This window comes from Pavona decussata, unplaced genomic scaffold (genome assembly GCF_977016875.1).
Source record: "Pavona decussata unplaced genomic scaffold, jaPavDecu1.1 SCAFFOLD_47, whole genome shotgun sequence".
In the NCBI taxonomy this organism is placed as follows: Eukaryota; Metazoa; Cnidaria; class Anthozoa; order Scleractinia; family Agariciidae; genus Pavona; species Pavona decussata.
Window position 1 is genome coordinate 2206951 of NW_028145469.1, and position 26647 is coordinate 2233597.

Here is a 26647-nt window from a genome sequence, read left to right on the forward strand (position 1 = left end):
TATCCCAAATTTTGCCTTCCAACAGCGGGAGAAAGAGTATAAATACGACTGGCGGCAGGCGAGAGAGTTGGCATAAACAGCAACCGAATCTTGAAGTGAACTCATTTTACTCCGAGCCGGCTTGACGGTACGAAACGTTGGATTTTTCCTCTTGAAGTGGAATGTTTCGCTCACTTAGCGTTGTACAACAAACGAAAAAATCAGCAGTGAAATAAAAGGACTGTTTATTCTCAGAAGAGGCGAATATATCCATGTGATTTTGTTGACCAATCTTTGCTGGTTTGCAAGAAATTGATGTCTTGCACTGTCGACACGCAGTTTAACTTTAAGCTTATCTAAAGCTTAATACTGCTAATTTTAGAGCAGTCTTTTTCGCTCATTTTTTCGGGCTTTTTTTTTTAATTTTTTCCCTTAAAGTTTTATATTCTAATCTCCTCCAATTTTGCTTTTCAACAGTGGGAAAAAGAGCAGGGCAACTAGCGGCGGAAGAAACATATGGACTGTTTTAGAGGCGGTATAACATAAACAGCGGCCGAAGAAAAATCATTTTAGTCTGATCCGATCGACGCGACGAAACGTTGTATTTTTCCTCTTGAAGTGAAACTTTTCGCTTACTCAACGTTGTAAAACGAACGAAAATCAGCAATGGAATAAAAGGACTTGTTATCGATCTCCAAAGAGGCGAGTATGTTATTTTATGATTTTGTTGACAAAACTTTAATTTGCTTTTTTGCAAGATATTGATTTTCTTGAAGTGTTGACGCTGCAACTTGTTTAACTTTTGTAAAAGCTACTGCTAACGTCAGATCAGTCTCTTGTGCTCATTTTTTGGTCCATGTTTGTTATTTCCTTCGGAAGTTTATTTTCTTATCTCATCCCGTTTTGCTTCATTTAAGAAAATTTGATTCTCAAGTAAAATAGTTAGTCTAACAAACGTCTTGCATTTACACTGTGAAAAGTACTGACAAGTTTATTCTCGCATATATTTCTATTTTAACATTTATTTGTGGCAATCTTTACAGAGAACAAACACAATTAATACTTAAAAGAATAGGATATAAGGGCAAAGATTTAGATGTGTGAGTATTCTTGACTGAAAGTCTTTTCAAGGAACGTTAAAAGCGAAGTGTGATTTCATTTTCATCAATACAATTAGCTTACGCAAAATATTTATTCGCTTGTTTGTGCACATTTTTTAAAGATCGTTGTTCAGTTTTAATATTTCTGTACTGATTGCTATATTATATACACAAGTTCGCCTTGAAAAAGAATAATATCAGAAAAAAAATATAATAATAGGAAGGTATAGGAGGAAGTACCCGTCCTGAATATTTACCTTCAGCGTACATACATGTAATATTTTGATATTTGATTTTGGACCCCCACTCACATAATCATGTAGCTTAGAATGCCTCTTTTACTGAAATGGGTTTTTGGGTTCAAAAGGATACCTAAATACTACCTTGTATAACAGGTAGTATATGTATTCACATGAAGCCGAGTATAATATTATTTAAAGTTTGATTTTGAAGCTGCAGGGGTATTTTGCAGAATGCTGAATGCCGAATTCATAGAAGTCCTTTGATGGAATGGCTGCCATAACAACAACTTAAAGGTAAATGTCTGTATAACCAGTGTTTAACCCTAGACAGTAAAGAGAAGTGCTTAGACCTAAATAACTTCATTCGGCTAAACTGTCCTAGGTAGCATAAAATGCAACATTTGGTATTCAGCAAAATACCCCTGCCAGTTAAGCAACAAAAAATATTATTAAGGTCTATTAAGCACTTTTCTATACTATCTATCTGTATAACTCTCCGACATCATGGTGATAATTTATTTTATGGTCACAAATTCAAGCAAAATAATTCTAGCCTGGGACATGTTTTTCTCTGAACTTTCTTATCCCTTCATGAAATTATGATTAGCTGGGTACTGTTGAAAACAAAATGCCTCCTCCCTCGCTGTTACAAATGCCCTTAAATGTAATCTGACAGAACAGGTGCATCTTCAATGCGCAATGCTGTCATGACCAACCCTCCATGCATTTCTCTCTCAATTCTTTATCTTCGGGATTTTCATAGTCAGCTAGTCACAGCTATTTTCTAAATTTTTCCGTCTGATTTGTCATGAAAAATTATATTCCCATTTTATAGAACTGCTATCAATAATGGCTAGCATCTCCAACTGCAGAATTAGTTCTTTCAGATTCCTCCTGGCCACTGTCTTCATGTGCTCGATGTATCCTGATGAGGTAATCAGTATCCAAATTCTGGACATTTCGGTATCTCGGAACCTGACTTCATCAAATAACATTATCTTAACAACATTATTTATGATATAGATCACATAAAAAAATGGCTGCAATTGTATTTCTTCTCCAGAAAAATTGATTTTTAAAGATAATCTATTGATATGTTAAAGAGATTCTACATTTTTTTTCAAAAAAGAAGGTAGGGGGCTAGATCAATGTAACTATTTTGCATGGAATATTAGAATGATTCCTTGGCAAAGCAATGAAGTAAGCTATTTCATAAATGTGGATTATAACATAAACCCACTGCATTCTCTATGCAGTGAATGTCAGCCTTTATATTATTTTAATTTTTAGTAAAGGATTTTTTAACGTGAAATTTATTAGTTAATTATAATGCAAATGTCATTTAATGTTAAGACTCCAGAAATGCTTGTATTTTCCATTTTAGAAGAGGTTTTAAAGTTAAAAAGGGTGATAGGGGGGAGTGGGCATGGTGTTTTACCATGGTTTGCAGGATAGCTCATGAGTGTGGGGGGGGGGGGGGGGGGATGTGCATAAATTATGAACCTTCCCTCAGGAGTGCTCAGAGGGTGTAACCTTTTCTGGTAGATTTAGACCTTGTGTTTTAGCAATAACAAAAAATAAATTGATGTAAGCTTTTTATTTACCATCACAGATCATGGCAGATGTGATGAAAACACTGTATTGCTCAAGAATCATTTGTTAATGGAAGTTTTTGTTGAGGCAGTTCATAAACTTGTAAATTATGCATTCTTGTGTGAACGTTTCTGTGCACTTTTCCCATCAAGATATAGATCCAGTTGTGTATTTAATTTCTTACCTTTTTATGAATGTTTATGATATGATGACAGGAACCAAATAGAATAGCCACTTACTGAGCATGTAACATTTTTCTTCAGCAGTAAACATTTTAATTAGTTGGCCAGGTAGAGCTATCGTTCTAGCATGGTGTGTACAACAGAGATTGGCCACTGGATACCTGGGCCTAGCTGTGTTTATAAGCAACAGAGCACTGTCACTCAATCATTCTTATAACTATTCAACTGATAAAGAGGCGTAACAAAAATATGCTGAACAAGGGGCATTCCTTGTCAATCTGCATCCCCTCACCAATCTGGAGAGGAGATGGCTGATATTCAGGGCAATATGTTAAATGCAACCAGAACGTGGCTTCTGTTGATAACTGTGATTACAGATAAAAGGTCAAACGTCTTATCAGCCATCTCTTTTAATTAAAAGAAAACTTTCAAATTTGGTAGTGAGTAATGATTTATGAAAATTAATATGGACAGGTATTAATTTTTACAGTGCAATCTCAGCTATTTGAACCCTCAATTTTTTGACAATCCTGATTCTTTGAACAAATAGTTGTTAATTCTCTTGGATTTGCTTCAGTCTGATTTTTACCTCCTATTTTTTTTTAGCAAACTTCTGTTTCCCTTGCAGGTTAAAAACAATTGATATTCCCCTGAAGTGATTCAGTTATCATATTTTTATTATACAAAATAATGTTATACCCCAAGTTAATTGTTTTTTTTTTTACTTACTTCTGATTACCGTACAATAACTGTTTATTTTTTATGGGTTTTGTGACATCAGTGACCGGTGGTAAAGTTTTCTACACCTTATCACATAGTCTGGTATACCTTTTTCAGTAACATAAGGAAAAACACTAATATATTATTTTCCTTTTCCATACTGTCCACTGGGTTTATGTAAAATCTTCTTTATTTATATAAGAACAGTTTAAACCACTGATTGTTTTGAAGAATGAAGTTATTAAAATGCTTTTAATTTGCAATATTTCAGGCAAAATATTAGCTGTACATCATTTTGTGAATTCAGAAGAGGACTATTATATGCACACTCAACTCTCTTTAAGGACGGTGCCTACTAATACCGAAGTATTTTTGTGCGGTTTATGACTATGCGGGAAAAGCAGATCTTAGCAAGGCCTATTGGAATCCAAAAAGAAAATTGGGGGTAACCACGTATTTTTCAGAGATAATTAAGCAATAATATCTCTAAAAAGCGCCAAAATATAAAGCAATGTATGGGATTTTTTTCCTAAATTGAAGTTTAATTATCTCTGAAAAATGCAAGGTTACCCCCAATTTTGTTTTGAGATACCAAAAGCATTTGCTAAGTTCTGCTTTCTCCGTATAGTTTTAAACCGTGCAAAAATATCCCAGTATTAGTAGGCATCACCCATATAGGAAACCCGAGTATCTCGAGATGCGCAGAACGTATGCTCAGTAACAATAGTAGGCACCGTCCTTAAGCACTCTTGTACCTTCCATTTTTTTTTCTCGGAAAAACCAGATGATGTAAAGTAAATTAAGAAGTATGTTTGCAGAATGCTTATTAAATGATACATGGTAGGTTAATCTTGCTGTGTAAAAATGAATGGGACTTCTCAGATGAGGTGCTATCCATAAGCTAGAGTGATGCCTGAGGCTGCAGCAGTGTAATGTTTAATGTAATGTTCTTCAATTGGGATTTTGCTTGTAAGGACAAAAGGTTAATAGGTTGAAGCAAGGCCTGTACTTAAATTGAGAAACCAGAGAATGAAATCTGCAGTGTAAATTTTTGTGGTGAAGAAAACCGCTTACTTTTTTTCTCAGTATTACCTCAGTAAGGAAATGTGGTCCATGCAAGGTAAAGTAAAACTCTTTGACTTTGCAGGATTCATGATCAAACCCATTACCCCAGGATTTTGATCAGTGATGGACCAAATGACTATTCACTAGGGCAATGCAAAATTTAAGCGGTTTCCTTCTCACACAGAAATTTACACTCCAGGGATAATTATCTGATTTCCCAGTTGTAAATCAGCACTGCACAGCACAAAATTTCATTACCCCTTAATTGTTGTGTTATTTCTTTACTTTACTCCAAGTGAACTCTCATGTAGCAACCTGTAAAAAAACTGCTGGGGATAACTGACCCCATAACTGCCTGATGGTTTTTTTTGGTAAAGATTTTGACAGGGACAGTTGAGGATTTAATTACCCAAGTAATATTTGATTTCATGTCAAACAATTTGCTTACTTTAAAAACCAGGTAAAGAATGGCTAGGGACTGCAAAAACATTTTTTTCCTGTTGAATAAATTATTAGACTTACGAAATTTATTGCGTTCAACAATAATAATTATTACATACAAAGAATGTACTCCTTACACAGATTGGAGTCGAGATTGTATGGGACAACCAACCTTGATTGCCATGAATGAAAGGATCTTGGGACATGAATCTGGCACCCCCTGCAGATTTTGTAGGGGCAGATGATATCATCACCAACTTGGCAAAGGAGGGAGAACCTAGGATCGAGGTCAACAAAATATGCACTCTCTAATTAACAAATCCACGGCAGTTTTCTATGGTACTACTCTACTCTTATAGACCATAAAATGACGTCAAAAAATGTTCAAAACTCAAGTGGAACCACGAGCCGCAGGCGAGTGGTTTCACTGCCAAGCTTAAGACATTTTATGGCGTCATTTTATGGTCTATAAGAGTATAGACCATAGAAAACTGCCGTTGATTTGTTTTTTACAATAACATGGAAAAAGTACGAGCAGAATTGGCTATTTTTTTCGTTGAGAAAGCGTGTGTTACATCTGATGTCATTTTATTGTCTGTACTCTTAAGGACCGTGCCTACTATTGTCACTGCGCATACGTTCTGCGCATCGCGAGATACTCGGGTTTCCTATGGGTGGTGCCTACTAATACAGGAATATTTTTGTGCGGTTTAAACTATACGGATAAAGCAGAACTTACCAAATGCTTTTGGTATCTCAAAAGAAAATTGGGGGTAACCATGCATTTTTCAGAGATAATTAAGCTTCAATTTAGGAAATCCCATACATTGCTTTATATTTTGGCGTTTTTTAGAGATATTATTGTATAATTATCTCTGAGAAATGCGTTGTTACCCCCAATTTTCTTTTTGGATTCCAATAGGCCTTGCTAAGATCTGCTTTTCTCGCATAGTCATAAACCACACAAAAATACTTCGGTATTAGTAGGCACCGTCCTTAAATGGGTAAATTATACTGCATTCTTACATGTACATGTAGATTAAGTTAAAGTGCGCCTAACCCCTAAATTTTTTTTTCGCTTAAACAAATCCTCCTATTATCTGGATTATTCCCTCGCAAAAAGACATCTTGACTCTCTAGTAAATTAATATCAAAGGCTGATGGAACTGAGCACCTAGTTTTCAGTTTCTACAAAAACCAAAATAAACAACTCTATGTGTACAAGAATAGCTATCAACCTGGGAAAAACAGAAATTTTTAAAATGAGCTTTTTAATCTAATTTATTAAATTAATCAGCTACAAGTACAGTATTTTAAAGACAATAGAAAAATGACACAAAGCTAACTTGACTTGAAATATTTATCCTGTATTCAAACATTCTCCAAGGTGCATCTCACTCAAATAGAACCTAAACATCAACAATAAAAATCACTCAATTTGACTAGAAAACGATGAAATTTAAAATATTTTGAAAATCCCCATGATTAATGACTCGTTTTTTAATAATTGGTCCGCAGTTTGAAACGATCTCTTAGTATTGTGCATATTATGTAATATAGCCGACCACATGAATTTATATAACGACACTGGCCTACTGTTGTCCGTATTAACTTGCAATTTTAACATTATCTTGATTAAAAATCAAAGGTTTCTTTTAGAAAATTGCTCCCCCTAGTACAAAGGTGCGTGAGCATCCATACATAAAGTGACAAAGATTTAGTTAGTCCTTACCTCCTAGATTGACAGAGCCGTCGGACCTTTTGCCTCTCGCCGACACAGCAAAACCTCTTCTACTTTTGACATTTATCACACTAAAAATTTTCCTTCAACCCAATAGATCTGCTGTAGAACGGAACATTTTTCACACAGTCACGCAGGAAAAATAAGATGAGGCGACTAGGAAAACTTCGATCGCCTTCCTAGCGCTTAAAAAGATCCTTGATCCACCACGCTGATTAGATGCACCATCCTAATACAGGAAGACGTCTAAACACAGCTATTTTTATCCAAATCTCTAGAACAAAGCAAGACAACTAAATTCTCCAAATCATCCGCCATATTTGTTTATGAAATTGAAGTTCGCGCGTGTGTACGAAGAATCTGGGTACTAGCAATCTTGGTTCCTACGCACGGGGGCTCTGGGGACGAGATTGCGACAAATCAGCATTAAATAATTGTGCCCTCTGTATTACATTGTTATTGTTACACGGAATGTCCGCAGGGCATGACGTGTCTAGGTTTCGGTCGGGTATCTTTTTTTTCTTCATCGTAGTCACAAATGTGCACATTAATTTATGCATTAAACTCTGTCCTCCCCTAGTAAGGATATATTGTTCTGTACGGAAGCCCATAAGGGACACATCTTTCCTAGTAATATTCCACCATATAACAAGAAATAACACATTGTCTAAGAATAATTATTGTCAATCCGTGTTGACATTAGATTGTATCTTGATTTTGTATTCTGAAACTTAATGGATCTGTAGTGTAATTGATTGACATAAGTGTCAAAATAGTCTACCATTGTATTGGAAAAGATAAATTTGTAAAATCGAAGCTCATGTATCAGTTGATACGAAAGTTCGGAGTTGTTAGAGATTGTGAAATGTAAACAGTATATGATGGAGAACGAAATAAAGAATTGTTGAAAGGAGAAAGATACAGTCCTCTTATTGAGTCGAACCAGTGCCGGGATTTTCCGAACATTTGGTCCTTCGAGCCGGATCATGAGAAAGACAAAGACATCTAAAACAGGCAATGGAACGACTTCAGAAACGAGAAAGGAGAGCAGAGAAGAGACAGTGCAACTGAGAAGGAGAGAAAGAAAAGGGCATAGAGCGTACCTAAAATACGTCGGCGACGAGTTAAAAGGACTCTTGCAAACGTACAACGAGGAGCAGCGGGCGAAGACCATTCAGTTAAAGGGTACATTATCGGAACTGTTGGACATTACTAAAGAACTTGACGGCGAAATTTTGAGATTGTTAGTCGAAATCGAGGAGGTGTCGGACGAGGAGATAGCAGAGGAGATACGATGCGCCGGAGACTTGAGGGGAGAGTTTACTGCACTTGTCGCCTCAGCAGAAGAGGCACTCGGTGGAAACTCTCAACCTCCAGCATCACCACAAGAGCCTTCAAGTAACGGGAGCAATAATTCGTCCGGCACAATTCAAGTTCGATTGCCGAAGTTGGAAGCGAAGCGGTTCGCGGGGCGTGTCGAGGAATGGCAGGAGTTTTGGGACGGTTTCGTAAGCTCCATACACTCCAATCCCAAGCTATCGCCCGTAGACAAGTTTTCCTACTTACGCGGATTACTTGGGGGAACAGCACGTACGGCTATAGCGGGATTGGTCTTAACGGAGGCAAATTATGAGGTCGCCATCGACCTGTTAAAGCGGCGATTTGGGAAGAAAAGTACAATCGAACGAGCCCACGTGAACGACCTTTTAAAGATTCAGGCTGTTTTTAATGAAAGGGATATTGGTGGCCTTCGCCGATTGTACGACTTGGTGGAAGTCCACCATCGAGGCCCTCAGGCGCTCGAAGTGGACGCCGCTACATATCAAGGGATTGTTGTGCCGGCCATCATGAACAAGATACCAGAGGCCATACGATTGCAGATAACCAGAGGGAAGAACCATGAGGAGTGGAGAATGGACGAAATGCTAGCTGAACTGTTGTGTGAGCTGGAGCTGAGAGAGGAAAATTCATTCAGAAGCGACAAGAACTTTACGCGTGAGCCGCGTGAGAAAGATCAAAGAAAATTTGGGGGCGGACCCCCAACAGCCAACGCCCTGTTAGCAAAGACATGGGACAATCTGTGTGCTTATCGTAAGGGCGAACATGCCCATGAACATTGTATGAACGTTACTTCTGTTGAGGAAAGGAAGCTCCTTTTACGTAAGTACGGACGATGCTTTATTTGTGCTAAGAAAGGGCATATTTCCCGTGATTGTGCCACTAAAATTGTATGTAATGTTTGTAAGAAAGGGTGTCATCATGTTTCCATTTGTGTTGACTATGTGGGTCACAACGCATACCAGGCGCCACGTCAGCCTAGGCCCGCAAACAATGGTGATTATGATATCTCGCCAAGTGTCAATCACGCGCATGCCAGTCATGCCAGTCCCGCCCTTCATGTGGGATTAGTTGGGAGGGTTGCATTACAAACAGCCCAAGCAGTTATTACGGGGAGCAAACATTCGAGGGTTCGGGTTTTATTCGACGCGGGTAGCCATAAGTCCTTTATAACTACTAGAGCTGTACAGTTAGCAGGGTTGCAGGAGGTGCGAAGGGAATGGATCGAAATTAGCACCTTTGGGCAGCAAACGAGGGATAGTGGGTTGAGGGGTCTGCATGAGTTTGATGTGTTCCCTTTACAGGGGGGGAATGGGATTAGGATCGAGGCCTATGAGGTACCCTGTATCACGCAAATACGAAATGAGCACATTGAGAACAGGAAAGCCGAGTACCCCCATCTCCAGGGCTTGTGGTTCTCGGATGTCAATCAAGATTGGGAAATTCTCGATGTAGACCTGCTCATTGGGGCGGATTTTCTCTGGTCCTTTCAAGGGGGGAGAACGGTAAGGGGGGAGCCAGGTGAACCCGTCGCCGTAGAAACCCACCTGGGTTGGGTCTTGTCAGGGCCCCTGAAGGGAGTTTGTGATGATTCACAGATAAATGTCCACCTTCACCTTGTGGGTAACAGTTTGTCATGCAATGAAGAGGCGTTTGTTGATAATCGAAAATTGGAAGATAGCGCACGGAAGCTGTGGGACTTCGAGACACTCGGAATTCGGGAAGGGGATCAAGTCCACGAAGCCTTGAAGGACGCGATTGTGTTTAACGGAAACAGATACGAAGTCTCTCTACCATGGAAACAGGGACATGGGCCCCTGCCGTCCAATTACCACAACAGCTTGAGACGGCTAAAAGGTCAATTAGGACGGTTAAAGAGTGACCCCACAGTTCTGAGTGCATATGACGGGATCATAAAGGAACAAGAAGAGGTTGGAATAGTCGAGCGAGTGACGGAGTTAGAAACGACTGAGAAGATTCATTATCTCCCGCATCACGCAGTCATCCGGAAAGACGCCAAGACGACCAAAGTCAGGGTCGTGTACGACGCATCGTCTAAAGAGGGAAAAAGGGGTGTGTCGCTGAATGATTGCCTTCATGTGGGACCTGCGTTAACACCACTGCTGTATGAAATTCTAATTCGTTTTCGAGAGAAGCGCGTTGCGTTAGTTGGTGATATTGAAAAGGCATTTCTCAATATCGTTGTAAACAGACGTGACAGGGATTGTTTGAGGTTTCTCTGGGTAAATAGTGTTGACAGCGAGCAATTAGAGCCCATTGTTTACAGGTTTTGTCGTGTTGTTTTTGGAGTTAATTGTTCACCATTCCTACTCAATGCAACACTGCAATATCATCTTGATTCGTTTATTGAGCTAGATCCTGAGTTTGTTCGTATCATGAAGAAGAGTTTTTACGTCGATGATCTCGTTTCTGGAAGGAGAGACACGCAGGAGGCAGGTGAGTTGTATGACAAGGCGAAAACGAGACTCGCTCTCGGTGGGTTTAAATTAAGGAAATGGTTAACGAACAGCGGGGAGTTGAGGGCCAAAATAGAACAACGTGAATTGCGTGACGAGACAGACGTAAACAAAGAAGTCGAAAGCGCCGACGAGAGTTATGCCAAGGAGACCCTTGGAGCGAAAGCGGGAATGAAGAATGAAAGGGTGCTTGGACAGTCGTGGAATTGTGAAAACGATGTGTTTATCTTTGAGCTGTCAGAAATGGTTTCAAAAGCGGATGACTTGCCTGTCATGAAAAGAAGTATTTTGAAGGTGATTGCAGGTATGTATGACCCCTTGGGGTTGGTGAGCCCAGTTCTTGTCAGTATGAAGGTTTTATTTCAAGAGTTGTGCATGGGCAAGGTAGGTTGGGACGAAGAGTTAAGTGGTGAATTGAAGACACGTTGGATGGGGTGGTTAAGTGACCTAAAGGGAGCGAAAGAGATTCAAATTCCTAGATGCGTTTATGGAGTACCCCTGGGCGAAGTTACTTGCTCACTGCATGGATTTGCCGACGCAAGTAGAGAGGCTTACTGTGCTGTGATTTATTTTGTGTGCGAGCTTTCTGGAGCTATCTCAGTGACGCTGCTCACTTCCAAGACGAGAGTTTCCCCTCAGAAGCCACAGACGATACCGCGATTGGAACTCATGTCCGGCAGAATTCTATCGACGCTCATGAGTACAGTTAAAGAAGCCCTCGAGGGGGAGGTACACATAGCGAGCACACAACTGTGGCTGGACAGCAAAACGGCGCTATGGTGGATAGCAAACAACGGCGAATGGAAGCAGTTTGTTCGTCACAGAGTCAATGAAATTCTGAAGGTCACGAAGAAGGATGAGTGGGGACATTGTCCGGGGGAGGAGAACCCAGCGGACATAGGTTCGAGAGGTGAACAGGCATCCAAGCTGAAAGAAAACGCCTTGTGGTGGAACAGTCCACCGTGGTTGACTGGACCAAGGACTGGATGGCCAAGCACGGAGATCAACGAGACTCCACAGAGTAACGAAGAGATGAAGAAAGTGACTGTCACGGTAGCTGGCGTGACAAGAAAACGTGGAGTCACAGATGTGATTGATATCAACAAGTTTAGTACCTTTGATCGGTTGTTGAAGGTTACGGCATGGGTGAAGCGTTTTCTGTTCAATTTTGTGTGTACCAGAAGGGGTGTGCAAGGGAGAGCGGGTATGTTGCAAAGAAGAGAAATGTACGAAACAGAGCGAATATGGATCGGAACCGCGCAAGCGGAATTAAAGGGCAGTAAAAGCTATGATGACCTTGTCCGACAATTGAAACTAGAGAACCGTGACGGAATCTTGAAATGTATTGGCAGATTGGAAAATTCGGATCTGGACCTGAAATCGCAGGAACCAATCATTCTGCCCAGAAATCACAGGATGACCAAGTTGATTATCGAAGAATGCCATAGAAGAACGAAACACGGAGGAGTGCGAACGACGTTGGGAGAGTTGAGGTCAAGGTTTTGGGTTCCAAAGGGTAGACAAGTTGTAAAGAAGGTGTTAAGAGAATGCGTGACGTGTAAAAGACAGCAAGGAAAACCCTTTGGAGCGCCACCTGTAGCAGCATTACCAGAATTCAGGGTCAGGGAGGCCGCACCATTTTCGAAGGTAGGAGTAGATTTCGCTGGTCCAGTGTATGTGAAGTCTATAGATGGCGAAATGGTGAAATCCTATATAGCGTTGTTTACTTGTTGCGTGACAGGGGCTGTGCATCTGGACCTGGTGGCAGACTTAACAGCGCCGACCTTTTTGCGTTGTTTACGAAAGTTTACGGCCAGGCGGGGCACACCATCGTTGATAGTTTCGGACAACGCGAAGACGTTCAAGGCATCGGAGAAGATTTTGAGGCGAATGTATGACAACGAAGAGGTAAGGGCGCATTTGGAGACAAACCGGATAGACTGGAGGTTCAATTTAGAGCGGGCGCCATGGTGGGGAGGATTCTTTGAGCGATTGATAGGAACTACGAAACGCTGTCTTAGAAAGGTCCTTGGAAACGCGAAGCTTAACGCGGACGAAATGATAACAGTCTTAACTGAATTGGAAGCCACCATGAATTCACGTCCCCTGACGTACGAATATGATGAAGTTGGGGCGGAAATGTTGACACCATCGCATCTCATCTATGGACGGCGCTTAATTAACTTACCAGAGGAGGTACGAGATGACGATGAAGAAAATGAACGTGGGTTCCTGAAGAGGTTCAGATACCTTGCTAAGTTAAGAATCCATTTCTGGAATCAGTGGCGCAAAGAGTATTTGGTGGATTTGAGAGAGCATCATCGTGGCAACAAGGAAGGCAAGCATGACAAGGTAAGTGTTGGAGAATTGGTGTTGGTTCACGAAGACAATGTTAAGAGAAGTAACTGGAAATTGGCGAAGGTGGAGGAGTTGATTGTGGGCAAAGATGGACAGGTAAGAGGTGCCAGACTGAAAGTAATCACGAAGGGAAAACCTGTTTTTATGAACCGGGCAGTTCAAAAGTTGTTTCCCCTGGAGGTTAGTTGTGTCACGGGGGGAACTCAGAGAAATGTAGGAACCGGGGAAAATGGCAATCAGGGTAGGGTTAGAAATACCCCAAGGCGAGCGGCAGCACTGGATTCGTGTTGGCGTACGCGAGCCATGATTAATCACTAGTTGTTTGCTCGGTGTATTTTGTAGCGCGATCGTACTTTTCGGACTTGTGTACTGTGTTTGACCCTGATTGGTCAAAGGGGGGAGTGTGTCTAGGAATAATTATTGTAAATCAATCCGTGTTGACATTAGATTGTATCTTGATTTTGTATTCTGAAACTTAATGGATCTATAGTGTAATTGATTGACATAAGTGTCAAAATAGTCTACCATTGTATTGGAAAAGATAAATTTGTAAAATCGAAGCTCATGTATCAGTTGATACGAAAGTTCGGAGTTGTTAGAGATTGTGAAATGTAAACAGTATATGATGGAGAACGAAATAAAGAATTGTTGAAAGGAGAAAGATACAGTCCTCTTATTGAGTCGAACCAGTGCCGGGATTTTCCGAACACACATCTCACAAAATAAAATGCACTGCGAACAAAATAAATACACACACTGCGAGCAAAAACGTCCGCACACTACAAACAAAAAAAACCGCACGCTGCAAACAAAATAAATACACACACTGCGAGGAAAAAAATCTGCACACTACAAACAAAAAAAAAACCGCACGCCGCAAACAAAATAAATACGCACACTGCGAGCAAAAAAGTCCGCACGCTACAAACAAAAAAATCCGCATGCTGCCAACAAAATAAATCCACACTACAAACAAAAAAAATCCGCGCGCTGCAAACAAAACAAAACGTTCTGCGCACGCAGGTAGACGCAAAGTACTGGGACTGAGTGTTACATTTGAAAAACATGGCGTCCAGTGAAGCGATGGTGAAGAAAGCTGAGTGATGAAATTGTGCTCGACAGTTTGCCCTGTGGATCTGATAGAGAGCTATTTCAACAGAGGCCTTATGTACAGCCATATAACGCTGATGTTGGGAAGACATCATCATCAGCAGAGCCGACTTGAGGGCCTTAACTCGTTTTTTACACTCTGGCCACATGACTGGCGAGCCACTGAATATCAACCTTACCCGTTATTTAAATTCCGACCTTGACTGGCCAAATTTGTTCCTGTATTCGGCGACATGAATAAACAAACGTTTAAACGAAGGCTTCAAGGCTATGATGTCAGCATAACCAAAAAAAAAACCAAAATTAACGATGGATTTCCTCGTGTTTCCTTGGGTAAATTTTTTAAACATATTTTGAGATACAAATGTAAACAAGCCTCGAAGCCTGTTTGGAAACAGGTCTGTCAGAGCAATCCAGTTTAATGATTAAAAGATATTAAATTATGTGATATTGGCAAAATCGTATTAATGACTCAGGGTTCTGTTCCTTTCAAAATTTTAATTGAAACAATTTTCACTTAAGTAAACTCAAAATGCAACAGAATGAGGATGAAACGTTTCATAACATCTTTCATTTTATCTATATTTTGTCGCCATGGTAACTGAGAAAACATGCCCCCATTCCCCTGTTCTCTAATAAACCCCCTATACTAGGGAATTGGGGGTTAAATAAAGCCATTGCAGTGAGGACCCTGTTCCCTTGAATAACCACCCTTGCATTCTCATGTTTTTTTTTTTTTAAACAAGGGTACAATGACTTACAGGGTATAAATAACACTAAATTAACTCATACAGGCTCTTTACACTGTCAAAAAGTACTCAAAATATCAAAAAATGTGTAGGCTATCATCAACAAGGTGGAACTGGAGATCTGGGCTGAGTTGCTCGAAGCATGGTTAGCGCTAACCATTGGTTAAGAGGTATTAAAACCTACAGGTTGTCAAGGTATTTAAACCGGGTTAGCGCTAACCATGCTTCGAGCAACTGGGCCCCGAAGATTAGTACATTGGAGACAAGATGAAAATAAGAAGGTGCTTGTCCAAAAATATGTTATAAAGTTCAAAATGAGATCATCCCCAGTCCTTGCACAATTTTGCTATACTACTTAAAATTGTTGCAATTTCCCCTGTTAGGAAGCAGGACTCCTGGTGTAGAGTAATTTCATTGAATATTGAACATGTTTTTATTTCTGAATTAGTTTCTAAGATATGTTTTAAAGCTTGGAAAAATACGATCTCCCATAAGAAATGCATAATAAAAGACACAAGTTACAGAATTTTGCCAAAACTTTTATTGAAGTTAACACTGGAACACCAGGTTGCAAGAGTGTGTGGGTGATGATTGACCAACAGCTGAATGTCAAGGTCATTCTTATATGTACAGCACAACTAAATATAAACAGGACTGTACATGTAAACAAACATGTAATTTTGAGAACACTCTCCACCTGGGCAAGTGACGTGAAGAATGCACTCACCTAAATAACTGGCCTCCAATCACCCCATTTAACGACTTTGAATGTTGCATGTATGTAATTGCTTGCAGACCAATTTTGGTTGTTTCAGCTGAAAGTTAACTCCAATCACCTGAAATGGTTTCAGAGTTTGTACCCTGGGGATGGCAGAAATCCCATTCAAAAGTGACAGTGGTGCTCACTGGGTATATAAGAAAACCCTATAAGGTCCTAAGATTTTGTTTCATGGTATCGCTCCACATAAATTGTACCTATCAGAGGTACAAAAACAATAAATAAATAAATAAATAAATAAATAAATAAATAAATTAATTAATTAATAACCTGACCTGTTACCCCATCACTTTTATAATGGAATTCCATGAGTTTTCCAAGTTGTAATTTACACTTTATATATATATTATTTCTTTATATAAATGGTAGAAAACTGCCTGCACCAGTGAAATTTTTAAGCAACATCAGATCCCCTACGCGTTCAACTACATTATCATTCACAGCATACATCTCGCCTTCTTTAAATACCGCAAATCTTGAGGTCTTCGCTTCAATGTTCGTTCATTCACGACATCTATAAAAATAATATGATGATGTCTTCCCAACATCAGCGTTATATGGCTGTACATAAGGTCTCTGTTGAAATAACTCTCCATCAGATCCAAAGGGCAAACTGTCGAGCACAATTTCATCACTCAGCTTTCTTCACCATCGCTTCACTGGACGCCATGTTTTTTAAATGTAACACTCAGTCCCAGTACTTTGCGTCTACCTGCGTGCGCAGAACTTTTTGTTTTGTTTGCAGCGCGCGGATTTTTTTTGTTTGCAGCGTGCGGACTTTTTTGTTCGTAGTGTGCGGACTTTTTCGTTTGCAGCATGCGGATTTTTTTGTTTGCAGCGTGCGGACTTTTTTGTTCGTAGTGTGCGGACTTTTTTGTTCGCATTGCGCGGATTTATTTTGTTTGCAGCGTGCGGATTTTTTTGTTTGTAGTGTGCGGACTTTTTTATTTGCAGCGTGCGTATTTATTTTATTTGCAGCGTGCGAATTCTTTTATTTGCAGCGTGCGGATTTATTTTGTTCGCAGTGTGCGGATTTATTTAGTTTGTAGTGCATTTTATTTTGTGAGATGTGTTATTTCTTGTTATATAGAGGAATATTACCAGAAAAGATGTGTCCCTTATGGGCTTCCGTAGTTCTGATTGTCTTCAACAGAAGCGGCCCAATCAAAATCTATTTTTCAGGCACATATCACGAGAGAGGGGACCCACTCATCACTTCCTGTGTGACGTCAAATCATCATTTGATTTATTCATTAAAACTAGATTAAATTCTTCCCTCTCCCAGAAGGGATCTATTGTTTTGATTGTCTTGAACAAAAGCGACCCAATCAAACTCCATTATCCGCGCGTATATCACGAGGGAGGGGACCCACTCATCTCTACTTGTGCGACGTCAAAGCAAATCATCATTTGGAAAAGTTGTTTTCATTCAATGCCGGCCACATGTCTGAATTTACGACTCCGGATCTGCCGTTTTCAGAAAGAAAACAAACGTTGCTCGAGCGTTAAATCGAAATAATAACAGTTCTAGGTAGTACTCGAAAGTTGAAACGGTGGAAATTGGGAGAGTTCACAGCGAAGAAACTACGCTTTTACCAACAGATTGAATAATTCAAAGCCAAGGAAGCTAGCCCAATTCAGCGGGGTCATGGGGTTATTGCAGAGTTATTCCCAGTGTGAATCCCAGTAACACAACGAATAAGCGAAAAAACTGTATCTCTAAATTTATTCTTATTACAAGGGAGGATGGTTTTTAAATATCTGCAAAACATATCATGGGGAATAAATGGGGCTACATTAAGCATTTCGTGTAATGCCGATTTAGGGCATCTTGTTTATGGGCAAATTGCTGCATATGCACTAAAAGCATATATAACTACAGAAAGCAAAGGATGAGGAACTGATAAGGTTACTACGTTTATACGATGAGCAGATTTCTATAAATGCTATGAAAAAAATTGGAGCTCCGCTTTTAGGCTTGGCTAAATATATATATTAGTTACACTAAGGCGAGAGCCTTGGCAACAATGCCGTTTAATTATAACTGAAGCTGTAAAATTATTTAGTGAACATGCCTTTAGATGAATAAAACTACATTGAGGTTAACTTAAGGAATCTGCGGACCAACATGAGTGGGTCTAAATAGTATTTTTGAACTCGAACGAGCCACAGACCACACCGAGGCTAATGTCTTTAATGCTACATGTAACATCAGTGCTTGAGTGTGGTCTTTTACCTAGTAATACCTACAGTAAGAATATCAGTGAAATTTTTAGTGTAAAGTCATCTAAGTATTACTTAAGGAATGAGGATTTCCCAGATTTAACAGTGTTACGGGAAACATTCTATAAGGTACTTTGGACCATACATAATTATGGTCTAGATTAGACAGCAAAATCAAGGACAAACCTACTTTACAATCTTTTAAGTCCAGCATACGGCGTATTAACCTTGTAGATCTTATAAGTGATAATTGTGACTCCTGTCTTATTTGTAGTTCTTGACAATTTTTTGTAGTTTTAATTTTTAAATCTTACTTGTGTTCGGAATGTTTTGTTAGACGGATTGCGTGACGCCTCGTTTTGAAGCAATTCATGTATGCAAATTAGGCTAAGGACCACGTACGACAAAAACGTATCGGGTACGTTTTGGTTTTTTTTGAGACTGAGCGGATTGAGGCGCGTTGTTATTGTGAGACATTAAACCTTTGTGAGAATTTATTCGCGAGTTATTTGGTGTTCTGGGACACAGGAGGAACTTTTCCCACACCAAAAGTGGCGACCCTGCCAGGACAAGATCCTAACATATCTGGAGCTTCGAGAGATTTGGGAGAGAACTTACGAATACGACAATCGGCGGTCGAAGTGAAACTCAAAACATTGTAAACATGGTGGAGATTGCCGAACAGAATTACACTAAGGAGTTGAAAAAGGCGACCTACTACGTCAAAGAGATCGCGGATACACTAAAGAGCGACATAAAAGAGGATTTATTGTTGGCCCAAGAGAAGATTTGCGAGATAAACAAAACCCTCGAGAATTCGGCTGACGCTGTGAAGGACGCCATGTTGGATAAGGAAAAGCCTTTCGAAGAGGTAAGGGCTTGGTCAAACGCTCGTAAGGAAGATTTAATACCCGTTCATGAGTTGAGAAGCAGACTTAAACAAAAGTTAGGGGAATTGGAGAAACATGAGTTGCATTGGCGGGAGGAAGACTGGTTTAAAAAGAAGCTTGAGCTCGAAATGGAATTGGAAAAGAAAAAGGCCGAGCAAGAAATGGCAAAGCCGCAAGTTGTTAAATTGCAGAAGTATACGATAACGCCATTTGCAGGGAACTGTAAGGACTGGCTGAGATTCTGGAATCAGTTTGTCGTTGAGAGGGATAGTTCCAAAATTTCTGAAATCAGTAGATTTAATTATCTTCTGGAATTGGTGAAAGGGGAACCTAAAGGTCACATTCTCGGCTTACCGCATACTGCAGAGGGATACCATGAGGCCAAGAAGATTTTAGAAACAATCTACGGTAAAGATATTAAAGTTCACAAGGCGTTGATAAAGGATTTGGAATCATTGCCCAATATTACAACTGCCAAGCGAGTCAAAGAGATCCATGACTTTCACAGCCAGTTATCTAGAACTGTGAGGACCTTGGCAACAATGAAGAAACTACAGGGTAAACAAAGCTATGTTTACAGCATTATGGATAAACTAGGACCGGTGAGAGAAGCCATGGCGCAAAAGGACGACAACTGGGAAGAGTGGGGATTGGAAGAACTGGTGGAGAATCTACGCAAGTACATAGACAGGAACCCCTTACCTGATGCAACTGCCCCTACCCAGCAGGAAACCAAGAAACCTATGGGAAATCAAGGAAATCACTTAAGGAGAAAGGAAAGTATGCTCATGTTCAGTCCCAGCCTGCGACAACCAAGACAGCTGCCAACCCCTCCAGCTTGTGTCTACTGCAACTCAGCCCAGCATCGGAGTTCAGAGTGTACCAAGGTACTGGACCTCGCCAGCAGAAGAGAGTTTTTAAAGAGGAACAGCCTGTGTTACAACTGCGCAAGGTCTGGGCATGCGGCTTTCCAGTGTAGGTCTCGTGGATGTGGGAGGTGCAACAGCAGACATCACACATCTATCTGCGACCGACCCTCAAAATCAACACTGCCACCACACTCTCAGGGAGGACCAGCCACCCCTTCAGACAGGTTTTATGGTGTAAATGATTCTCAAACAACACTGCATTCAACTGTGATAGCCAAAGTTAATAGTGTACAAGCGCGTATCATGCTAGACAGTGGAGCAGGGAGCTCATACATTAGTGCAAATTTATTGACTGAACTGAACATTAGACCATACCGAACTGAAAGGAGAGTCATTGAGCAAATGTATGGGACAGTGGATAAGCAAGTTGAAATCTACAAGGTTCGCATAGAGTCAAATGTGGTCGATGATTTTGGAATAGAGCTACACTGCATCAATGCAGAAAAGCCCGTCTTGACGTACCTACCCAACCCAAGAATTTCTGAGTTGAAGCAAAAGAATCATCGTCTGAGGCGACTAGTCTTTAGTGAAGAGACTGTGACTGCGGAAAAACTACCTGTGCACATTATCCTAGGGGCGGCTGACATTCAAAGGATCAAATCTACTGAGCCTGCAGTCCTCGGATCGAACCCAGACTCTGACCCCGGAGCTGAGTTTACAATGTTGGGGTGGGTCATTGCTGGAAAATCCATCTTGTCCAATACCGAAGCAGAGAAGGGTTTCTTCTTGAACTCAAGCCATGACGAATTCATGCAAATGTGTTCACAGGAAGTGCTTGGTCTAACTGATGTGGAAAACACTCCTGCCCTGTTCCATGAAGATTTCATGAATCAGCTGCAGCGACTGGAAGACGGAACCTATTCAACAAGGTTACCATGGAAACTGGACCACTTCCCATTGCCTTCAAACAAGGAACTCACTATGGGTCGGCTAAAGAGCACAACTAGAAAACTGGAAAAGATGCAGAGGCTTGAAGAGTACCATATGGTCATGGAGCAGCAATTGGAAGAAGGGATCTTAGAAGTGGCACCTGAAATACCCACGGGGGAGGTCATACACTACGTTCCTCACCTCACCAGCCGGTGATCAGAGAGCAAGCAGAAACAACCAAGATGAGGATAGTATATGACTGTTCAGCGAAAACAGATCCCCAATTACCGTCACTAAATGATTGCTTGGAGGTTGGACCCCCTTTGCAGCCTTTAATCTTTGACATCCTTCTTCGGAACCGACTGAAGTTCCTGTGCATCACCGGAGATATCCAGAAGGCCTTTCTGCAAATTAGGGTTCACCCAGAGGACAGAGATGCACTTCGTCTTCTCTGGTATGAGAATCTTGACTCGAGAACAGTGGTACACTATCGTTTCACTAGGGTGATCTTTGGGTCGGGGCCAAGTCCATACATTCTTGGTGCCACACTTCAAAAGCATGTGAGCCAGTATGCTGACAAGTACCCCAGAACTACAGATGAATTGCTGAAGAACACTTACGTGGATGATGTTCAGTCAGGTGGTGAACAACACAACGAGATCTTGGCGTTTAGGGAGGAATCTACAAGGATAATGGAGGAAGGAGGCTTCCAGCTACACAAATGGCACAGCAACATCCCAGAGTTAGAACAACCCCTAAGGAATGGAGACGATGCAATGGTATCTGTAACAAGTTCAACTTATGCAAAGCAAGAGGTTGGAACTGGTCCCCAAGAAACAAAGATATTGGGAGTTCCTTGGAACAAGACTGAAGACAAACTTTCAATCGGTTTCATGAAACCTTTGGGGGCAATCAGTGAGGGCCCTTTAACAAAAAGGAAGATCCTATCAGCTATCAATGGTGTCTTTGACTTGCTGGGATTAGCAGCACCAGTCATCATCACCGGAAAGATTCTCTACAGTGAGGTGTGTTTGAGGAAACTGAAGTGGGATGAAGAAGTACCGGATGACATACGCAAACCTTGGAAGAAGTGGCTGAAAGGATTGGAGGAATGCCCCCAGTTGAGCATTCCACGCAGTATTGTGAACAGAGGTGTAAAAAGAATCATCCTTCATGGTTTTTTTGATGCAAGCAAGCAAGCCATTTCAGTAGCAATTTATGCCGTGGCATTACACACTGCTGCACCAGTTCACCAGAACCTGCTTGTCGCAAAGTCAAGGATTGCACCAAAGGACCTATCAATTCCACGCTTAGAGCTTATCGGTGCACACACACTGAGCAGGCTGATGAACCATGTGAAGGGAGTATTGCAAGGTCATCCAATTGACGAGTATCACTGTTGGGTAGACAGCACCACGGTACTGTATTGGATCACGGGACAGGGGACGTGGTCGCAGTTTGTGCGGAACAGAACCAAAACCATTCAAGAGAAGGGGTACCTACAGTGGCACCACGTTCCAACTGGTGACAATCCTAGTGACCAGGGAAGCAGAGGTATTGAACCCATCAAGATGGGAGACCTGTGGTTTCAAGGGCCAAGTTGGCTTAGCAGCCCAGACAAGTGGCCACAACAACCTGAAGTTTCAGAGACCTCTGAGACCGCAAGAGAAAGTGTGAAACCTAAGTTCGAGAAGCAGCTGCTTGCAAAGGAAGAGGGGGAGAAGAATGTAACCACAGATACCCTTCTGCACAAGTATGCATCATACTGGAAACTCCTAAGATTGACAGCATTTGTGAGGCGCTTTATTGAGAACTGCAGAAAGGGTGCGATGCATAAAGGTCCACTAACGACCGAGGAATTTCAAGCAGCAGAGAACTTTTGGATCAAGCAAGCGCAGTCATCCCAACCCCTTAAGTCTGATGTGACGTTAAAGAAAGATGACGAAGGGATATTGAGATGCGTCGGCAGAGTTCGCGGTTATCATCCAGTCTTTCTACCCAGAGAAAACGAATTGGCTACCCTGATCGTTCAACAAGTCCATGAACAGATGATGCATGGGGGAGTCTCAACCACCTTGTGTCGCTTAAGAGAGAAGTTTTGAATACCGAAGCTGAGAGCTCTAACGAAGAAAGTAATTCGTAACTGCAATATTTGCAAACGCTACAGGAAAAAACCGGTGTCTGTCTCGTGTGTCATCGATTCTACATTGCCTGTTTTCCGAGTTGAACTGTCTGACCCCTTTGCCGTTACAGGGGTGGATTTTGCAGGACCGGTACATTACAAGATTAAGAAGTCTGTCACTGCCAAGGCATACATTGCATTGTTCACATGTGCCAGTACGCGAGCAGTACATCTAAAGCTGTGTCGTGATCTCTCCGCCACTGAATTTCAAAGAGCCCTGAAGGAGTTCGTTGCCAGACGAGGATGCCCCCAGACTATAGTGAGTGACAATGGGAAGACATTTGTGGCCACTGGAAAATGGTTGTCCGTCCTGAAGAAGAATCACAGCCTGGCAAACTACATGGGAGCACTGAACATCAAGTGGAGGTTTAACTTGGCCAGGGCCTCATGGTGGGGAGGCTTCTTTGAGCGCCTTGTTGGTATCATGAAGAGAGGTCTGTCAAAAGTGATTGGCCGAAGCCTACTAACCTATCCGGAGCTAGAAGAGGTCTTGCTGGATTGTGAAACAACCATGAATAACAGACCACTGCTCTACCAAGGGGAGGAGTTTGAGCAACCAGTGCTAACCCCAAACACCTTGCTAAGAGGAAGATCTACCCCAGTTCTAGAAGAAGACCTTGAAAAGATTGGAGAGGAAAGGGTGACAAGACGAATGATATTCTTGCATAGGAGCAAAGAACAAGTCCGAAAGAGATTCATGAAAGAATATGTTCACGCCCTTGAGGAAAGACAGCAGCACTCCACAGGCAATGCAGAGCGAAATGTACCAAAGACAGGGGCGGTGGTGATGCTGAAAGGTGAAGCGAAAGATCGGGCACTGTGGAAGCTTGCACGAGTAATGGGAAACGTTACTGGAAAGGATGGAAAGGTACGAGGATTGAAGCTGAAACAAGGGAACGGATACGTGGTGGAGCGCCCTTTACAACTTGTGTGTGACCTGGAAATCGGCGGTGAAGAACCTGACTGGAAGCCAAATCCAGAAGCGGAACTGTTTGTGCCAAGAGCAGGACCAAACAGAAGGACCAAAGAGATTGCCAACGCCCAAATCAGGAACATTCTCTCACAAGAATTTGAGGACAATGAGAATGACATTTAAGCTGATAGACACTTAAATGGGGGGAGGGTGTTCGGAATGTTTTGTTACACGGATTGCGTGACGCCTCGTTTTGAAGCAATACATGTATGCAAATTAGGCTAAGAACCACGTGCGACAAAAACGTATCGGGTACGTTTTGTTTTTTTTCGAGACTGAGCGGATTGAGGCGCGTTGTTATTGTGAGACATTAAACCTTTGTGAGAATTTATTCGCGAGTTATTTGGTGTTCTGAGACACAGGAGGAACTTTTCCCACACTTGTTATAAATTTTAGATTTTAGTTAATTAAGAATTTACTTACACTATGTATAAATTCTTTTTTTAAAAATTATTTTTAGTGTTCCCAATTAGCTGTTTACAAGCTAAAGATATCGACACTTAAACAAAGTTGTTGTTGTTGTTGTTGTCTTGAATCTCTAACTGGCGCCTTTCTGCACTCTTTTTGCTAAAGAGGCGCCAGAATTCATAGGCTACTAAAGCAATACATTAACCAGCCATTAAAATGAAAGTCAACTCTGTAATCACCTAAACATTACAGCATACAATTCGTAAGGAAATTACACAAGTGAGAGGCAAACGCTCGGTTTTCACGCGTGCATCCGAAAACGATTATTTTTCAAGGCAGAGCTGAGATTGTTCCCTAAAGCACAATCTTGTGATCTCGTTACCTCAACGTACTTCATTAGCTATCTCCAAGCCGCTCGGTCATTTGTTACGTATTGTTTGTTATTTGACCTCTTTTATCTGTATTTTGCGAGCAAAAGGGAGATGTAATATTGAACACATCATGGGCACATGAGCGTGGGACAAAACAACAAACAAAAGGATCAGTTTACCCGACTGAAATTTAACATGTGACCTCCCGTACACCCCCGGACGCCATGACCACCGAGCAACTGGGAGACTCATGGTACCTGAGCGAGACCATTTACATTGTTAACAAGTGAAAAGCTTCCTTCATACTGTTGAGATAAGCCGTGGCTACAGGGGCTCGTGCAGTGACGAAGAAACGAAAGATGGGAAACTTAAAGCTTGGGGATGTAGTAAGATAAAAGCAGTATTCAACGTCTTTTTTGACTCTAAGTCGGTTATATTTACTCTCTCATGTTTGTTATACCTTGGAAACTTTCCATTTAGTCAAATGTTTCTGTTCAACCGGTCCGCAAAATGCAAAGAGAACGTTGTTTGATCTGCCAATGAGTTTTCAAGTTTGGAACAAATGCACAGAAGATTTCCGGAATTTCCAACAGAAAAAATTGCCTAAATGGATAGCTTCCCTTGCATATATATATCTGATACTCACCCGAGCAAATCCTACAAAGAACAATTGATCCTCAGTTAGACCCACTCCCGGCAGGGCTCCCTCAGTACCTTCTTTATCCACCAACGTCTTATACGCCTGAAGCCAAATAACAGAGACAAAGTAATGCAAAGGACTAGGTAACATTTTCTGATCTTAGTCTAGAAATATTATAGTCTTTAAATAGTCGCTTAAAAGACAACTCACATCGTATGCTAGTTTGATTCCTCCATTATCTGCTATATTTTCGTTGAGTGTTTGGTTACCGTTGATCTGCAAATCGTAAAGCACTCACTTGCATTAGTCGAGAAGGACCACTTTAAGGTTAAAATATTAATGTGGAAATCTCTTTCACTTGGAACATTCACGGCAAGGTGTTGATAAATATGTAAAAAAATTTCATGAAACTTATCAGCAATAACCCCCTAGCAAGATAACTATAATAATTAATCAAGTAAAAATATGACATTTGTACTCTTCTAGTCAGCCAACTACTCAGCCACTCAGTGATTAAGTCGGTCGGTCGGTCAACCAACCAGTCTCTTAGTCCGTAAAGCTTCTCCCTGTCCTTCCATCAGTGAGTCAGTCAATCAGTTAGTCAGTCAGTCAGTCAGTCACTCGTTCAGCCAGTCAGTCAATCAGTCAGTCAGTCAGTCAATCAGTCTGTCAGTCCGTCAGTCATTCATCCAGTCAGTCAGTAAGTCAGTAAGTCAGTCAGTCAGTCAGTCAGTCAGTCAATCATTCAGCCTGTCAGTCAGTCAATCAGTCAGTCATTCAGCCAGTCAGTCAGTCAGGCAGTCATTCAGCCAGTCAGTCGATCAGTCACTCGTTCAGTCAGTCAGTCAGTCAGTCAGTCAGTCAGTAAGTCAGTGAGTCAGTGAGTCAGTCAGTACGTCAGTCACTCGTTCAGCCAGTCAGTCAGTAAGTCCGTCAGTCAATCACTCGTTCACGAATCAGTCAGTCATTTAGTCAATCATGTAGTTACTTTATCAAAGTGGTCAAGCCCTTTCCCTCTTGTTCTGTGATCCGTGCGGAGCTTCTAGTATTTGTAGTATGTAATAAACCACTCATGCTACTTTACCTTTTTGCCAAAGACGTCGAAATCTGAATACTGCTTTGCAAGACAATTCGCCCTAATGGTAAACCCAAAGAGTGATGTATAGGACCACCAGTTATTCACGTTACCATCTTTGTCAAAAAACCTTCCTGGAAGTGAAACAAAGTTTTTAAAAAAATCTTAATAAATAAATAAATTAATTAATTAATAACGATGATTTTGAGCGCC

At 41.1% G+C, this 26647-nt stretch overlaps 2 protein-coding genes and 1 long non-coding RNA gene across 4 annotated transcripts in view; 1 reads left to right on the forward strand and 2 right to left on the reverse strand.

Moving 5' to 3' along the window:
• The window catches only part of LOC146482261 (endothelin-converting enzyme homolog), a 103355-nt gene that overhangs the window by 4239 nt on the left and 72469 nt on the right, over positions 1–26647 (reverse strand). For both annotated transcript variants that reach the window (XM_085107514.1, XM_085107515.1), the window contains exons 15-17: positions 26444–26568; positions 25570–25635; positions 25366–25461 (exon numbers count right to left, since the gene is read on the reverse strand). In XM_085107514.1, the coding sequence (XP_084963640.1) occupies positions 25366–25461; positions 25570–25635; positions 26444–26568 (287 nt within the window). The remainder of the gene's footprint in view (positions 1–25365; positions 25462–25569; positions 25636–26443; positions 26569–26647) is intronic.
• LOC146482262 (uncharacterized) lies at positions 3756–7193 on the reverse strand. Its single transcript, XR_014864198.1, has 2 exons — positions 7055–7193; positions 3756–6731 (listed from the first exon to the last, which is right to left on the reverse strand). It is a non-coding gene; the product is annotated as an uncharacterized LOC146482262 (long non-coding RNA).
• On the forward strand, positions 8039–13946 carry LOC146482263 (uncharacterized). The gene has a single exon (XM_085107505.1). The coding sequence runs from the start codon at positions 8050–8052 to the stop codon at positions 13552–13554; it is 5505 nt and encodes a 1834-aa protein (XP_084963631.1). The 5' UTR covers positions 8039–8049; the 3' UTR covers positions 13555–13946.